Source organism: Rutidosis leptorrhynchoides, chromosome 4 (assembly GCF_046630445.1).
Source record: "Rutidosis leptorrhynchoides isolate AG116_Rl617_1_P2 chromosome 4, CSIRO_AGI_Rlap_v1, whole genome shotgun sequence".
Classification (NCBI taxonomy): Eukaryota; Viridiplantae; Streptophyta; class Magnoliopsida; order Asterales; family Asteraceae; genus Rutidosis; species Rutidosis leptorrhynchoides.
In genome coordinates this window covers 588197219-588214866 of record NC_092336.1, presented here as the reverse complement: position 1 = coordinate 588214866, position 17648 = coordinate 588197219, and the positions used below count along the sequence as shown (strand labels likewise).

At 33.6% G+C, this 17648-nt stretch overlaps 3 protein-coding genes across 5 annotated transcripts; all 3 read left to right on the top strand.

The window, feature by feature from the left end:
* The first annotated feature begins 311 nt into the window (after nt 1-311).
* LOC139845578 (uncharacterized) lies at nt 312-3573 on the top strand. The gene is made up of 4 exons (XM_071835841.1): nt 312-659; nt 1520-1652; nt 2118-2494; nt 3326-3573. The coding sequence occupies exons 1-4, from the start codon at nt 459-461 to the stop codon at nt 3410-3412; spliced, it is 798 nt and encodes a 265-aa protein (XP_071691942.1). The 5' UTR covers nt 312-458; the 3' UTR covers nt 3413-3573.
* Nucleotides 3574-4791: 1218 nt separating this feature from the next.
* On the top strand, nt 4792-9962 carry LOC139845577 (uncharacterized). Its single transcript, XM_071835840.1, has 11 exons — nt 4792-5238; nt 6139-6207; nt 6367-6459; nt 6555-6676; nt 7440-7635; nt 7725-7900; nt 8010-8139; nt 8255-8415; nt 9111-9196; nt 9377-9476; nt 9573-9962. The coding sequence occupies exons 1-11, from the start codon at nt 4927-4929 to the stop codon at nt 9616-9618; spliced, it is 1491 nt and encodes a 496-aa protein (XP_071691941.1). The 5' UTR covers nt 4792-4926; the 3' UTR covers nt 9619-9962.
* Nucleotides 9963-12171: 2209 nt separating this feature from the next.
* On the top strand, nt 12172-17091 carry LOC139845576 (putative nuclear RNA export factor SDE5). 3 transcript variants are annotated; one of them, XM_071835839.1, is made up of 13 exons: nt 12172-12309; nt 12916-13046; nt 13161-13463; nt 14011-14036; nt 14410-14487; nt 14670-14740; nt 14821-15014; nt 15112-15197; nt 15293-15349; nt 15512-15579; nt 15754-15854; nt 15937-16001; nt 16753-17091. In XM_071835839.1, coding segments are annotated over exons 1-13 (1299 nt in total). In that variant the 5' UTR covers nt 12172-12307; the 3' UTR covers nt 16870-17091. The 3 variants fall into 3 exon arrangements, with proteins under 3 accessions (XP_071691940.1, XP_071691939.1, XP_071691938.1); XM_071835838.1 differs by having other exon boundaries at nt 12916-13463; nt 14679-14740; XM_071835837.1 differs by having other exon boundaries at nt 12916-13463.
* The last annotated feature ends 557 nt before the right edge of the window (nt 17092-17648 follow it).

The window sequence follows — 17648 nt, the reverse complement described above, 5'->3', positions numbered from 1 at the left end:
CCCATCAAGTGTAGTATATGGACTAAATAATAGAGACTCACCTAGACTGCCTATTAACATAGTGATAGTCCATTAAAGATGGCCCATGATCCGATAGTAGCCCTACATAATCACTCATTATCATCATCGTAAGTGAAAACTGTATAAAGTAGAGGGATCCAACGTGTCGAACGTCAAAAGTACAATTTTTGAAAACACTCGCTTTTCTTTATGCGTAGCTCGTTCCGCATAAAACCCCAATCTCCCTCCTCCACAAACAGAGTTACGAGTATTTATTACCACCTATATAAATTTTCGCAGTTCCTCGTTAACATTACAAAACCCTAACCCTAGTTCTAATACTCCATAGTAAAATCGCTTAAAATTTATCTTCTCTGCATAGGACCGTACGCTTCTGAATCGTCGATTAGCGGATTGAATCGATTATTGATAGCAGATTTGTTTGATTTGAACAAATAATGTCTGCAATTGTGTGTAGGAAGAGATCGTTCTTTGAAGATTTAGAAAAATCGCATAATTTTGCATCTTCGCCTGTTTCTAAAAAACTCCGCTGCTTTTCTTCGAGTTCTCCGGTTCGGGTTTCGTCGTTCATTAGTTCACTTCCATCTCAGTCTTTCATCGATAAGCTCCGATTTGTTTTTCCTTCAATGGATATGCAGGTTAGTTTTTTCAATCTCTCATAATTGATTATGTGTCTCCTTAGTTGCTTCGTTCTTTTGGAATTGGTATTTGTTTATATGTATGTGTATATATGTGCTATTAGTGATTAGTATCAGCTATAGTAGACAGGTTGATTGAATCGTTGAAATATATTAATCTAATAAATTCCTTTGTGCAAATGGTATTATTTGCTGGTTTAATACTAATAGAGTATGTTTAGTAGTCCGGTTAGAAACTCGAATTAGCCATTTTCAATACAGTTTTCATTGTATTCAAATCTCAAGAGAATTCGAGTTCTTATTCTCAGAACACAATTATAGTTTTTTTTTTCTCACAACCACATAGATAGGTTTTGTATACCGCCATACGGGTATCAAGGTTGCAAAAATCGCTAATCAGGGATTAATCGTTGGGACCTTGGATGAATTAATCCGTCAAATTGAGAATCAATCGGATGTTGACTAAGTTTGGCTTTGACTGTTATTGACCAATTAATCCCTACTTTCATCGATTAATCCGCTATTTTTTGCTGACTTAGAAATCAATACTTTGACCGATTAATCTGGGTTGACCCCTCTTATAAACAGATTAATCCCGATTTCTGCAACACTGATGGATTTTAGTATCATTTGTTTGTGGTGGGTTCTTGACTTTTTGGTGATACATAGATATGTAGTGTCTATACTTGTGCGTCAGCTGGTCTAATCAAGTATACCTTTCCATGATAGATTATTTGAATTATCAGTTATATGCTTTAATGATTTTAACTCTTCATGCCTTTGAATTGTAACACCAGGTTATTTCTTTTATTGTATGTGAACGTGTGTGAACATTAAATTGATATTAATTGTGCTTACAGCTTCTGGAGAAAGCACTAGAAGATAGTGGTAATGATCTGGAGATTGCTATTAAGAGTCTTAACGAGCTCCGTCTTGGATATGTGGATGGGATCTCAGCTACATCAGGGCAGTTAAATACAGTAAATGATAAAGGTAATGCTTGTAACTTATATGTTTATTTATGAATAGATTGGAGGGTTTTGACTTCCAGGTTCTGATTGATGCATTGGCAGAATGTCAATTTTCCATTGAACATACATGGTATAAAGATATACATATAATGTTGTGTACACATCGAAATCAAATTATTGCTATAACCGTGCATATACCTATAATATGTATCTAGGGATCTAATATGAAGCATTGAATGGTCTAGGGCATATCCTTATAGCCTTTAGGATTATGTAACCATATGAATGATGCTTCTAATCACCCATCTTTTTTTTTTCTTATCTTTTCCCACTCCTGTATTACTAAATTGTCTTCATGATGGATCCAAGGCGTCTCATTTTGGTTTGTATTAAAGTCAAATGCTGGGCCTTTTTCAGTCATTTTTTTTTTTTTTTTCATTATTACTTTTTCTGATACACCAAGTTGTTTCATCAACCGAAAGTGCAGGTTTGGTTACTGACGTTCCTTCGTTGGAGAATTCACCGAGTAATGAAAACATGCCCAAAAGTGGTGCGGAATGGGTTGAATTGTTTGTGACAGAGATGACGAGTGCTACCAGCATTGATGATGCCAGACTTCGTGCCATGAGGGTACTTGAGAGTTTGGAGAAATCCATAAGCGAACGTGCTGCTGACGTGGTAGCAGAACAGGAAAAGCGAGCCTTTAAGGAACAGATTGAAGTTCTTGTACGTGAGAACACGATACTGAAACGTGCGGTGGCTATTCAGCATGAGCGCCAAAAAGCGTATGATGAGAGGAACATAGAGGTGCAGCAGCTGAAGCATATGGTGTCTCAATATCAAGAGCAGTTGAGAACACTTGAGGTATGTCAAGTAGACTAATACGATTAAAGTTTTAAGACATAATTACTTAGATAGTTCCTGTGGTTTAACTTAAATTGCTGAAATAGTCCATAGGGTTTTTTATTGATCGAGATAGTCCTTATGGTCTTCAAAATGTTGCTGACATAGTCCTTTTGTTACTGGGATAGTCCCTGTTGTTTCAGACTATCTCAGTAATAAAAGGACTATCTCAGCAACATTTTGAAAACCACGAGGACCAAGTAGATCAAATATAAACCCTAGGGACTATTTCAGCAATTTGGGTAAAACTACAGGGATTATCTCAATAAATTTTTCAAGTTTGCAAGATGCATGATGCGTCTAAATAAGTAAATAGTGGAAGTAGTAACAAAAAAATAACAGAAAGAGGAGGTAGGTGCCTTAGTTTTTCAAAGTGGTTGAGTTTTTTTAGGACATTTAGCGGATGTGTTGATCTGATTCATTTACTTGTGTTCCTTATGGAAGCAGTCAGTTTTTGTTTTTTTTTTTTTATTGAACGAGTAAAATAAATGGGTCAAATAAAAACAGTTGCTAGAAAAGATACATGTCAAATGGGTTGGAAGTTGCCTAAAATCTAATGTAGGTGTTTACGACCTTCTAAATAAGCTTTTATGAACGATGACAGGCTGTTAGTGTAGTAGTAACATAATTTGAATAATCATATTTGACCCCGACTGTTTTATCCCATACTAGTCTTAATTATTGAACATTGTGGAACCTCTTAAGTCTATTAAAATATAATGTTAGTCAGCATTGTATTGCATAAAAAGTGTACATACTGAATAGTGGTGGCATATATTTTGATGTTTGCAGGTGAATAACTACGCATTGACAATGCATCTGCGGCAAGCTCAAGAAAGCACCTCAATTCCAGGGAGATTCCATCCTGATATATTCTAATGATGATGATAGAGTGATGAATGTGGTTCATTATCCGCATGGAGGATAGAATTTTTGGCTATAAATATATATTGTTTGTTATTGTATGGCGCTTGTTTAAATTAAAACATAAAGTGTCATTTTAATATTCGGATATTCAGTTTTAATAGTTTTGCTTGCGTTTTGGTTCATAAGCTGTAAGCATCTCCTAATAAAACATATACACGTCTCTACATGGGTTGTTTTTACCTGACTCCATTTTTAGGGTGACTATCATGTAACTGTGTAAGGGAGTAATATGAAAATGAAAATCAGTTTTTAACCAACAATACATACAGTTGATAACTATAACAATACAAGACCCCAAATTATCTACGTCCAATCAAAACTACCTACCATCACATAGTTTTCTAAGAATCTGATTCTGAGGATGAGCACTTTTTATCTTCATCAGTAACATCTTCCTTGTTGACCATCAAATTAACAAGCGTAATCCAACAATACTATATGAGTTCATTATGATGTCTATTACATTTCAATTGATTATTTCTCTTAATGTAATGTATAACATTGTGGTCATATTTTGATCATTTCTTTTGCTTATGCCAAATACGAGACTTCACGTCTTCTTATTCCATATTTTCTCGAATATCCTTTAACGGAAGAACTAGAAGCTCAAGAAAGAATACCAAAACCTAATTCACTCGTTGAGTCTCTTTGCATCCATGGCTGGATGGTTAAAGCGCTCCACCTTCAAATGATAAGAAAAAGCCCATATAATTTACACCATTCAGATTTTGATTTGCCAAAATAACATCATTCGATTCACATTATTAAAGAGATTTTGGGAAGATCATAACTGTGTAATTGTGTGTATATATGTCTGTATGTATTATTAGTTTATTAGAGTTTGCGGTATCAGGATTACTTCCCAACCGACACCGAAAACAAACATCAACGACACCCCTTCAATATCAGTTTCGAAGTCTCCGTTCTAAAGTCTTGGTACCGACGTTGGTCACTTGCTTCTTTTTTCTTATTCTATTTTTTATTGGTCCACATTATATTTTATCTCGCCAAGACTTTGAAAAAAAACACTGAACCGCTCCTTCACTTTTTCTCGAAAGTCAATGTTTCAATATGAGTCGTCATCAGTCATATACAATTGACAATCACAATTCCTTGTGGTGTTACCACTCCTTATGTAAATGGTTTCCTCAAATAGTAATTTAAATCTAATAAATATTTTAATGTCAAATTAAGGTTTAACCAGTGATAAGATATAGATATAAGATATAGATATGTTAAAATATCGTTCTTTTGCACTTGCAAAAAACGTGTGATTGTCTCGTGTCCACATCTTTTTTTCTCCCTTTCACTTACAATTTTCATCCATTTTTTTTCAACCTACCTTTTTACCACATTCAACAAACCAACCCAAAATCCCCTTTTAACCTTCTGATCTTCAAAAAACAAAATGCATTTCATCAAACAGTTCATGTGCATCTTCTAGAATTCACTCATAAACAATAACAATGGCGACATCTTTCACTCTAATCCATTCATCTTCTCTAAACTTCATTAGAGACCCTTCATTATCCCCATCATCATCATCTTCTTATTCATCTTTCTTTGGCGGTGGAACACTTTCATTCACTCGCAACACCAATACTTACAAAACATGTGTATCTATATCACCGTCTTTGCAATTCAATAAGAAGTTGTACGGAAAACGCGGTGGCGGACTGGTGGTGTACGCTGCGGCGGATTATTACTCCACACTCGGTATCCCAAAGTCTGCTACTAGTAAAGACATTAAAGCTGCTTATCGAAAATTAGCTCGTCAGGTATTAGGGTTTTGTTATGATTATTGTTATTATTATGGGAATTTGTTTATTTGAATAAAGATTTGATCTTTGCATTGTTGTCTTCTGATTCTTTTTGGAAGAAATTGAATTGAAATGATAGGGTTCTTGTTAGCTGTTATATTAGTATAAAAGATTATTGTCTAAAACCTAATTGGATAATCATTATTAAAGAACTTGGGGAAGTGATTATGATTGTAGTATACCAAGTATTTTGGATCGAAATAGGTTAGAAGTTGCTATTAGAAATGATTCAGGTTTGCTTGTTATTTAGGGTTAAAATGATAAGGTTGGAGTAGTTAATTTGCTGCTTACATGAAACTGTTTTTTGTGATATATGTGAAGTTTATATGCTAGTTCTAATTAACTAGCTATAGAAACGTCGAAAACTGGTAATGCAGATCGGTCTAGCGGATCAACCAACCTAGTTTCACATTTGTTGCTATTATTCGAAATGGACATATACTTCTTCTAGTCTTTTGTTGTTGTTATGTTAGATATCCAACGTCAGTTACATCAAAACATCAAAACGAGCAATAAACCGAAAATCATGCTTTTCTTAGATAGTGCATCATTTTGGCTTATTGTCGTTGCAACTATTTAAGTTTCTTGATTAACATTTTCAACTAATTCTCTAGTGCTAGTTAGTTCTTGATTACCTCAAGATGCATCTTGATATTAGGGAGATGTTGTGTCTTTTTTAAGTCGGGCATCTTTATATTCGTGCAGTTATACTTACTATTCGAATGTTTAATAATGTATTTGTCATGTTCAATTGGACCAAATGACACTGGTTTCGCCTACTTAGTTATAGTTGTATTCTAATTGTGTGATTCTATCTTTATATCAGTCCTGATGTACTTGCACTATTTTGGTATTTAGTATCATCCAGATGTCAATAAACAACCAGGAGCTACTGAAAAGTTTAAGGAGATCAGTAATGCCTATGAGGTATGTAACGAAGAGAACCGTTTCATATATATTGTACGGAGTAACTTATTTTATATAAAAGAATAATAAGTTCAATGTTAATTCTCTTTATCTTAATTATTCTTATGTATGTTCTACTGAAGTAATCATGTTACAGAGTTTCACAGTTCTTATTGTCAGGTTTTATCAGATGACAAGAAAAGAGCCATGTATGATCGGTATGGTGAAGATGGAGTTAAAAGTACAGTAGGAGGACAAGCTGGTGCTTATGCGGTACTACTCATAATTAACTTATAATTCTTTCAAATGCAATAACTATTACAGTTATCTTTTGCTGCATGTTGATGAGTCTTGTTGTGCTGTCACAGACAAATCCGTTTGATCTCTTCGAGACATTTTTTGGGACAAGTATGGGTGGTTTTGCTGGTGGTGAGACAGCTGGATTTGGTGGACGTCGTGCCAGTACTGTTGTTAAAGGTGAAGATATACGGTGAGTTCCATCTATTTTATACTGCATATTATACCTACATGCTTCTTACCAACATGTTTACGTATACTTATTGTACTTACATGACTTGTTATACTTGCATATTTGACACTCGAATATTTTACTTATATATTATATTACATTATATTGTTATATGCTTTATTTACCTATACATATCGTATTGGAGTATACATTATTCATGGTAAAGTTTCTATTTTATCAACTTAACTTGTATATTTTTACATCATATATCGGAATTCTTGGTTTTTTCTGGTCGGAGATCCCTAGAAAGCAGCCTCTCTGCTCTACAGAATAGGGAGGGACGACTTCCTCTACCTGGGGACCGATAGGTATCCGTGGGTGGAGGAACGACTTCCCTTTTACTTTAGGGTAGAGGAAAGGACTGTCTACATCTAACCTCCCCCATACTCCACTTTAGTGGAATTGGGTATGGTTGTTGTTATATACTAGGTTGGAAAGAGAAATGTGTCTTGTTTGATTTGTATTATTTTAAAACTAAAGGATAAAAGGTAGAAGGTTTTTCCTGTTCGGGCTACCCGGGAGGGCGAGTAAGTGATGTATGCAGCCCAACGGGATTACTCCCTGGCTGTTTCCAACCCTTCTTTGTCCACCACAAAATATTTGTCCAAGATAGGATTCGAACCCGAGACCTCTTGCAAGTAACTCAGGGCCCCAGCCACTGGGCTATCTTGTGATGGTTATTTTAATAACTAAAGGATGATTTTTACAAATCAATGTGTTTCAGATATGACGTGACATTAGAATTTTCGGCTGCCATATTTGGTACGGAAAAGGAATTCGAACTATCTCATCTTGAAACATGTGATGTATGCACTGGAACTGGAGCAAAGGTGGGGTCCAAAATGAGAATATGTTCAACTTGTGGTGGCAGAGGTCAAGTCATGAGGACAGAACAAACACCTTTTGGTATGTTCTCACAGGTAATAAACTAATTTCATCACCATTAAATTCATTCAGTTAATCATTAATTGCCCTTTCGTGGTTAAAACAAATTACCTTCTGTCTCTAGGTTTCTGTATGCCCAAATTGTAATGGGAATGGTGAGATGATATCAGAATATTGCCGTAAATGCTCGGGTGAAGGGCGTATACGAGTAAAGAAAGATATTAAAGTCAAAATACCTCCTGGAGTGAGTAAAGGTAGTATCTTGAGAGTTACTGGAGAAGGTGATGCTGGTCCAAAAGGGTATGTTTAATATGTGCGTTTAACTGTTTTATAGGTAAGTCTTAAAATAATGTGATAATCTAACCTCTGACCACTTTTTTTTTTTTTTTTTTTTTTTTTTTTTTTACAGAGGTCCTCCTGGGGATCTTTATGTTTATCTTGGCGTACAAGAAATTCCAGAGATACAGAGAGATGGCATAAATCTATTATCATCCATCTCCATTTCTTATCTTGATGCTATATTGGGGACCGTTGCTAAGGTGGTTAACACTTCGTAATGATAAGAAGTAGTAGTACCTGAATGAATATGCTAATGATATTGTCAGATTGCTAATTTGTATTACTGTATATTTTTTGTTAATGACATTGAAACAGGTAAAGACAGTTGAAGGGATGACTGAACTTCAGATCCCTGCAGGTACTCAACCTGGTGATACTCTTGTTTTGGCCAAAAAAGGTGCTCCAAAATTGAACAGGCCTTCAATTCGTGGCGACCATTTATTCACCATTAAAGTTAGTATACCAAAACGAATCAGGTATATTCCTTATTTGACTTTCTTGCAGCGTTGGAGATGTTATAACTAAAACTTGTACCTGTGATTCTAGGTCTGTAAATAGCTGTGCCTGTTATTTTTAGTATTGATATTAGTTTTTTGTATAATTTCGATTTGGTAGAAAGTAATCATTATGTAGTTGGACTTGGACCTAGATTAATCTTTCGAACAAGGTGTCTTGTTTCCGGTAGATTTGAATTGATATAGCAAAATCTAGATTCTAAAAATATCTCATTGTGAATTACAACTTCTATGAGGGCTTCTAATCATGAAACAGAAAGTAGTTATAAGCTTTTATCATTCATAGGCTTGTCTATTGTCCATCTTTGTGGTCTTGGATTATAACCTTAGCAAGATGTTTAACCGATATAGCCTCCTGAATGTGGCATTTAACTTTGATGCTTGCCTATAATCTCTATTCATCCATGTATGTATGTGACTATATATGTATATATGTCACTATCGGTTCTTCTGCATGGTTTTGTAACATCTTGTGGTTGATAGGCTCTAGGATGACCTGATTCTTAAGTTACATCTGTTTGAACTATACTATATAATATGATATATGATATATGATATATGATATTACTTAGTGCATTTGGTAATGCTAATGATTAGTACTAATATTTAATAATAACAGTAGTATATTCTCATTTGTGCTGATATTTGTTGTGCAGTGGCCAAGAACGTGAACTTCTTGAAGAACTTGCTTCTCTGAATAACCCTACTTCTATACGTAGTCGCCCTAATACTCAGCAGTCGGGTAATTTCAACTCCTTTTTATAATTAAATTACATTTATGCTTCTCCTGAATTAAAACACATATTACTAGAGGACATGTGCAACTCTGGTGAAATACAGTTAATTATCAAAGCTTCAAAAATCCCATTATTCTGTAAATAAAGTTTTTTTTTTTTTTTTTTAATTTTTTTTTATTCTGCAGCTAAAGTTACAGAAACTAAAGTGGAACCCGTTACTGAGGAAAGCAACAGTTCAGAAGATGAAGATGATGACCCATTGAAGAAGCTTGCAGACTTGGCTGGGTATTGTTTTTTCCTCTTTTATTTTTTTACTACTTCATATTATTATATTTTATTTGTGATATAGGTTTATATGAATGGGTGTTTTGGATTTTGCAGGTCTGCTGTAAAAGGAGCTATAAACTGGTTCAAGGAAAACTTCTAGATCACTGTAGACCACATGATCTCAATATTCTCTTTCATCTTCTAATGTAGCTGGGAACGATTTTCAGTCCCTTCGAAAATGATACTAAAAGGATATCCTCCTCGGATTGTGAATCCATCATATTGGAAAACCTCGTGAAAGAATTCTTCGATTGTTTAGAGATCGTCTCATAAAGTTCATATAATTTTTCTTATCGCCAGCAGAGTACAGTCGATTCATGTATGTAAAAACACTAGTAGTATTCCATGTTAGAATTTTGCACCAATGATTGCTTCTTCACTGGTTCAAACAGAGCTGGGATGTAACCAAATCGCCATCTGAGGTATATTCGGTTTATTAAGATTCTTTAGTAAACTCCACAATCTATCTATATTATAAAAACTTGTTAACTACATTGTTTATTAACCGTTCCATTATTGCTGCTACGCCTATGAAAGATCCAGCTCCGAGCATCAACAAGGCGTTCATACCTGATTTTCATACAGTTTTAAACATACTAGATTTCATACATGTTCTGATGTTCATTCTCAGAGTGTGCAATGTTTATTGACATATAGTAGCACATTTGATTGTATTTGAAAACTAAATTCATGATTAAGCTTTGACAGACCAGCATCATTTGAATTACTTTGAAAGAAAGACCAGCATCATTTTTAATTTTATCCCAATTTGATGATTTAGATGCTGCAACAGAAAAATCAGTAGCGACGACGCTCTGAGGAGAGAAACATCCGACAATCTGCAAAGGGTAAAACAAACACAATCTTTGGTACATCTCATTTTGTAAATGTTTAGTAAAAGATGTTCTTCTAAAATAAGTTTTGAAACACGTTATTGTATGTAAAACAAATACGGAGTAATAAACAATCATTTTTACACTATTTAAAATGTAAAAATTACCCATTAATAGTGTTTGAGAAAAATTACCCTTTAAAAGTGTTGAAAATAGTCGTTTACAAGAAAAATGTCAAAATAATACTATTCTAAGTGTTTGTCATATAAATTAATATATTTGTAGTAGCACTATATTCACATTCCCCTAAGAACACAGATAATGGGGCGTTTGTGGCCCCCTATGCCGCATACATGTCACAAGAAACGCCTCACAAACGCCTGTAATGGGGCGTTTGTAGACATTTGTCAAGCAAATGCGCCCCAAGAGAGAGAGAACGACCATGAGGTGTCAATTACTGATTGGTTAATGTTATTTCTCTCTCCACCTTTTTAATATTTTATCATTCAAATACCAATAAAATTTTACCACATCACCCACAAACGCCCCTACAAAAGCCCCCCATTACAACTCCCCCTCAAAATGTCATGCCCAGTCACAGTTTTTTCCCAAAAAGTGCACCTCACCCACACAATCACCAATATCTGTGGTCTAAGAGCACTCCCAATAGAGATGTGAAAGTGTTGTGAATCTTCTAGCCAATAATTGGCACTATTGGGAGCAAAGTGCCAAAGTATTGTCAATCTTAGCGCCAATGGTTTAGTGAATGTTGAGCATTTTTTTTCACGAACTTTATTGGTGTAGTTAGTTGTACATTTGGGTATAAGATGTGTACTATAGTTTATTTAATTTATATATAGTGGTTGAGAAAGGGTGGGATGGTTGTGAGTGATATGTGATTGGTTAGTGGTGAAAAGAAATAGGAAGAAAATGATGATGTGTCGCTGATGTGTCATTGTGTTAATTTGAAGAAGGGTTTCATTGTTGGGAGTGCTCTAATAATAAAAATAGATATCTATATAAATTAAATACTGAGTTTTTTTAGAAACTTATTCGACCTTTTTGAAGTTTCGCCTTTTTTCTTTTTCTTTTAAATCTTTCAAATCTTAATACACAAGTTATCTAGAGTTTAAAAGTGTAAACCTAAAAATAAAAAATTCATCTATCAATCAACTTTAAAATATAAAATAATAATATACGTACATTTCCAATAACACAAAATTTATAAAATACTTCATAGTATTTTATTTTGTGATAGAGGATTAATGGTCTATATTTAAGACAATATTGTGTTAATAGTCTATATTTTAATAGTTATAACACAAGTGAAATTGAGCTTTACTCCGTATTATTCTTGTAAAAGAATATTGTTCCCACCCAAAAAACTATACCATTATGAACTACTAACTCCGTTCCATCTTAAGTGTCCACCTTTCTATTTTGGGATGTCCCATTTCAAGTGTCCACTTGATGTTTCAACCAATCAAAAGAGGTTATTCTGGAGAGAGAAGATTTCTGATAGGTGGAAAATGAAGTTAGTGGGATTTCCTAAAACTGTGTGCAAAAAGTAAGTGGACACTTGTAGTGGGACGGAGGGAGTATTATATAACGTTCAGACTATATCTAGAAGTAAAATAAAAAATTAATATAAATATAATTATTTTAAATATAAATATAAAAAAAACAGGGCTGTTTGGCTATGCGTTTAAAACACGATTTTACTCAATTTTACAAACTCCAATCCAAACATCCAAAATAAAATTGCCCACTGAACCCCACTATAAATACCTAATAACAAATTTCTTAACACTTTGAGCACCTTCTCTTCTTTTTCGGAAAGGAGCGTGTTTCCCTATCTTCATAAGCAAACAAAAGAAACAACTTTTCATCTGCAGCTAAATCAACCGATCAAAGAAATTAAACAATTCAACGAACATCTAAATCATCTATTACTCGATGTATGTATATATCTAGATCTTACCTTATTTTTATCATTTTACGAATTGTACTCTATTTATGTATCACTCATGATTTTACCTAAAATGTTACTTTGTATACATTCAGCTGCTGTAACTACGCCGATTTTGCCTTAGGTTACTCTATCGTTCACTTTATTATGAATGTACTGAGTTTGCCCTAGGTTACTCGATCGTTTATTTATTTATTTATTTATTTATTTGTTTTTGTTCATTTTTTTAAGAGTGAAAGGATTTAACCTTAGGTTACATTTTTTATTTTTTATTTTGTTGAGTTTGATGTTTACTTTAGAAATGTATAACTGTAAACAATTAATTTAGTTTAACTACAAGGTTAATTAGAGATCCATTTTAATTAGTTTTTGATTACAGGTAATGTTAAGTGGTTATGGACTGTATATTATGCTTTAGCACTTGCTTGTTTAACTTGAGTATACGAAACTAATTAGTAGTTAGGGGTATGAAAATAGTTATGCGTAAGGGCTGCTGTTGGTTAAAATTAACCAGTTGAATAGAAAATGATTGTGAATTAGTTATGATTTAATCATGGTTAATGAATTTTTTGTATTTCTTTTTGTGAATTTGAAGGACGATAAAGGACGGACCTTCTTCCGAATGTACATTTTCCAACGACCACGACAAGAACTTAGAATATTTGAATGGTGCTTTTGGTTCAAAGCTATCTGCGGATGAAATGGCGTCTGCATATTGTCAAGCAGGTTATGATATGCAAAAAACTTGTGGCATACTTTATAGTATGCTAGGAAGCACTTCAAACAACAATATACATGCACCAACAAATGATATGACTAATGCACCTGTATCGTTAGTAGGTGTATCGAGGGGTACAGTTTCTCAACCCAAGCCAAAAAACTCTGGTGCATCGGTTGGTACAGTTTCAGGTGTAATTGGTGCTGGTTATGGGAAATTTAGGGCTTCAAGGAATAAAGCACGTGAAATTACAAAACCTTTGAAGTTGTCTTCAAGTGAGATTCCGGCGTCTCAGATATGGGATGAGAGTCCACAACCAGTTAATGCACGGACTGAAACTATGAATAGGGATATTGAGCAATTTCTGCTTAAGATGCTCGGGGATGGTTTCCAGTTAGACATGGAAGACATCAAAGAAGTTGTTGGTGAGAACCCTATTTTGATATGACTTGAACAATTAGGGGTTTTACTCATTCTCTCGTATGTCTAATCTTTTTCTGACTTTGATTTGTCTTTATCAATTATATAACATGATGATCGATTACCAAATTAATGAAAAGTTAATTATGGTTTGTATTATTGCTGTTTTTTTTTTTTGAAGGTTTTTGCTTTTTGTTTTATTAACATCTACTGCGTGAATTTGTTATCACTGCTAAGCTACTTCCATTAGTTTCTGGTGGTTCAACTAAACTAAACAAATTGTATCACTAATCCGTTAACTACATCTAGTTGAAATGGAATCCTTACTAGAAACAGTTAAGAGATTACTCTGTAATTTATACTTGGTGTTTTTAGTTTTTCTGTTAACCACTCATCGATCAGAGTTGGTGTGGCCAAAGGCATTGTTTGTCTTTATCTAATTAAGAAGGTCCTTTTATATGCGATACAATGATTTCTGACTGAATGTTTATGTCCTTTTCTTCATATAGAAATTTGTTTAGTAATATGTTTGTGTGCATTTTGATGTTGCAGGTGGTTGTGGCTATGACGTCCAAGAGGTATGTTATCATCGTTTTCCATGTTTCATGCCCTTTTATTTGAATATTGTTACTTTTTTTTATATAAAATGAAAGTTGGCAATATCTTTTATACACAGTTATGTCTAGGGATCTGATATTTAAGGGTGCGATCTTTTTAAGCTTTTATTTTCACGTTGTAAAAACGAACCTTAAAATTAATGTATTGATTTTGAGGTCGGTACAAACAGCATATTACATCTATCCGATTCAGAATACAATAACATGCTTATCTATGCTCAGACACATTTGATACTTCGATTCGCCTTTATGAAATAAGTTTAGTACCAATATAAGTTCACATATGATTTTAATTAAGCATGACATGATTGTTTTATGTTATATGCTCTTGCAGAGCATGGAAAAACTTATGGAAATATCTACCCCCACTTTGGATTTGGGAGACGGCACTCCAAACACGGTCCACCAAACAGTAAGATCTAAGCTATATGATTAACTTTAAATAATATTGCATTCATGTTCATTTTTTTCAGTTGTTACAGTATTCTAGCTTGGAGTGTTACACTTTTAAATACTTAATTACTTTTTTATATTTACGTTCTACGTTTGAATATTTATTTTCATATTTTCTCTCATATGTTCTAATAATACAAGTCTATGAAGACGTATCAAGATCTGGACACGCAGTTTGAACAGTTAATGGTAGTCAATGATTGTTCTGGAAGGTAATGGAATTTTCTTTTTGTTATAGAAACTCTGTTCATCATGCGCTGAATGTAAATATTTATTTATTTTTTTATTACAGCAACCAGCCAAAGGTCGAAAAAGAAATTTTGAGCAGCCTCTTTACACTCCCTGAAAGAGCTGAATTGGGACCAAAAACAATTATTCCCAAAAGACAACCAAGGATCAGAAAATATGGTCTAGTAACCGGACCTTTTAAAGAACCGATAGCAACTTTTAAGACTCCTATTGTGAAGAATGAAGTTAACGGGGATGGTAGATTTATTTTGAATATTTTTAAGCCTTTTGTCCTAGTAATAAAGTATTCCTGTGTGTGACATGCGTATTGTTGTGCCTGTTGTTTTATGAATAGGAAATGATGAGAATGATGATAACTTCGATACCCTAAGGCAAGCTACATTAGAGCACTGGGGTACAATGAAGGAATATTTTAGAGCCGTAAGCATGAATTATCTTCTTTATCATTCAATATGATTTTATGTTAACTGATCATATATTCCTTCTGTTTTTCAATGTATTCTTATTTGTGGCAGGCTGCTAAAGCATATGTTGAAGGTAGCTATGAGAAAGCAGATAAGCTCATCAAGGCGGTAACAATGCTCATGTTTCTATTTTTATCATGTTATTAATTAGTTCAGAGTTTAAAGACTTAATTTTTTTTATTTCTTTATACATTCATTTGTTAGGAAAAAAAATTCAGGATGCCTTGTCATCATGTTTTATATGTGGTTGGAATATGTTTGACTGTGTAGGGACAATTATATACGGAGAAGGCTAAGGAAGCTAATCTAGCTTCAGGCAGAATGCTTACTCAACCCAAGTGAGATAGTTTATGCTATTAACTCCCCACCTTTATTGAATATTTAAATGGGAAAATAAAATTTTAAAGCTGATTTTGTTCTTTTTAATATGGGAGGATAGTACAAGTCTTCAGTATATTTTTTTTCTTTTTTATAACGTAACTCCTTACTTTGGTGATTGATGTTGTTTGCAGAAACGATGGAGAATCGATTTCAATTAATGTAAATGAGCAAGAACCAGATCAAGCTGTCCGTCTTTTAAAAACTGAATTGACATTAATGTCCGGCATACCATGTACGTCGACATTCTTTTATCTTGTTTTTAACTTTTAAATCATTAACGATGCAAGTCATTTCTGTTTGCTGGTATTTTGCAGCCTTTCAATTTCTGAAAGTCATGCTTGGGGGTGAAGATAAATTCAAAAAGCCTCGTAAGCGTCGGGTACGTATCAAATTCCCAGAAATCATATATATATATATATATATATATATATATATATATATATATATATATATATATACTGGAAGTTATTAGTAAAAATTGTTGAGCAAGGCATTGTGCAAGGAAATATGGTGTGAGGCAAGGAAATTTGCCTTTTTGAATCACAGTAACTTGACCCAATTAGAATGTCTATTACATTCTGTAAACGAAATGGTTTGGTTACTCAACCAAAGCGGCCTTAACGTGTTGCTTGTTTTGACCCAGATCATGTTTTAACTTATAACCTAATCCACCCACATTGCCACCTTTAGGTTTCATATATTATAGTAGGTAAACGGGGATTCGGTGATGAATGATTATGCTATTTTAGGTTATGTCTAGTTAATGCAGTAGAAAGCGTGACTGACATAAAGAAACAAATGTGAAACATACTAAAAAAGTTGTGTAAACAGTTTAAACATGTGTGGCTGGCGTGATTTGCCCTTTAACAAAAAAAAAAAAAAAAAAAAAAAAAAAAAATTGAAAATATCATTTTGGGTCCCCTATTATTTGGTGTGTTGATTGACTATATACTGTGGGACCTACTACTAAATGGAAACTGCATGACTGGTGAAAATTTTGAAGTCATTGAATTCGTGTGACGGGGGATATTTCTATATATCATAGTATATACAATTAGGCATGGCTCTTGCAATTGGTATAACTTCTTGCTTCTGACAAATTTTTGAATTTGTATATATGTATGATGCAGATAATTAGACTACTTCAAAAGGATTCTATTGCTTGGACTGAAGAACAGGATGGCCAAATTATGGTTATCCGAATTGATGTGATCAATCCGAAAAATTTAAGCTTTAACAAAAGTTAGTTAATATTATCTGCAAATGTGATGGACCATATAGGCGAAATATTCTACAAAATTTGTAGGTACTATGATGTTCCTAAACTTGTTATCCTTTCGGCCTCAAACTTTTGAACAATTTGTATGGACCAAACCTTGCACCAAAGCTTCGGTAGCCTTTTGTTATGGCATTAACCAAACTTCACTTAATATAATTCGAGATAACAAGAAGCATTTGCACATCAATTATTAACCCTGCAGTTTTACTACACTATGGTTATTAAGTGCTAGAACTCAGAAGTCAACTGATTTTCTGAATCTTAATAATGTAACAATCGCGTATGTGTTCTACTATATAGACTAAATTTCTTGAGCTACACATCAATTTTTTTTTTTTATCTCAGAATGCCATTCGTCTAAACTTAACACCACTGAAACCCACTGATTAACTTTGTTAATCGAAATTATCTCACGGACCAACTTTGATTTTGGAAAGTAGTAATCTGATTGTGGTTTTTTGAATGCAGTTCGGGTTGTCACTAAATGCATGAAAATGTTATATAGCTGTTAATCATCAATTTTAGAATAATAGTTATTTAAACAGACAAGTATCGTATGTGCGTTAACGGTCTTATAAGATACAGTAGAAAAAACCAATTGGGATTATCTAATTTTATCTAGAGGCAAAACCGCAACGAAATAGCATTTTGAATAACCAAACCTGTAAAACATGACAGTCTATACCAGTCATTTATGCATCTTACTGTAGATTCACATAAAAAATAATGTTAAAAAGTGGTTTTTAA

Coding starts and splice junctions, on each gene's coding strand:
- LOC139845578 (XM_071835841.1), top strand. CDS start 459: ATGTCTGCAATTGTGTGTAGGAAGAGATCGTTCTTTGAAGATTTAGAA. Junction 660..1,519: donor TTCCTTCAATGGATATGCAG/GTTAGTTTTTTC, acceptor TTGTGCTTACAG/CTTCTGGAGAAAGCACTAGA. Junction 2,495..3,325: donor AGCAGTTGAGAACACTTGAG/GTATGTCAAGTA, acceptor TGATGTTTGCAG/GTGAATAACTACGCATTGAC.
- LOC139845577 (XM_071835840.1), top strand. CDS start 4,927: ATGGCGACATCTTTCACTCTAATCCATTCATCTTCTCTAAACTTCATT. Junction 5,239..6,138: donor ATCGAAAATTAGCTCGTCAG/GTATTAGGGTTT, acceptor TTTGGTATTTAG/TATCATCCAGATGTCAATAA. Junction 6,460..6,554: donor GACAAGCTGGTGCTTATGCG/GTACTACTCATA, acceptor GTGCTGTCACAG/ACAAATCCGTTTGATCTCTT.
- LOC139845576 (XM_071835837.1), top strand. Junction 15,015..15,111: donor GAATGAAGTTAACGGGGATG/GTAGATTTATTT, acceptor TTTTATGAATAG/GAAATGATGAGAATGATGAT. Junction 15,198..15,292: donor TGAAGGAATATTTTAGAGCC/GTAAGCATGAAT, acceptor TATTTGTGGCAG/GCTGCTAAAGCATATGTTGA.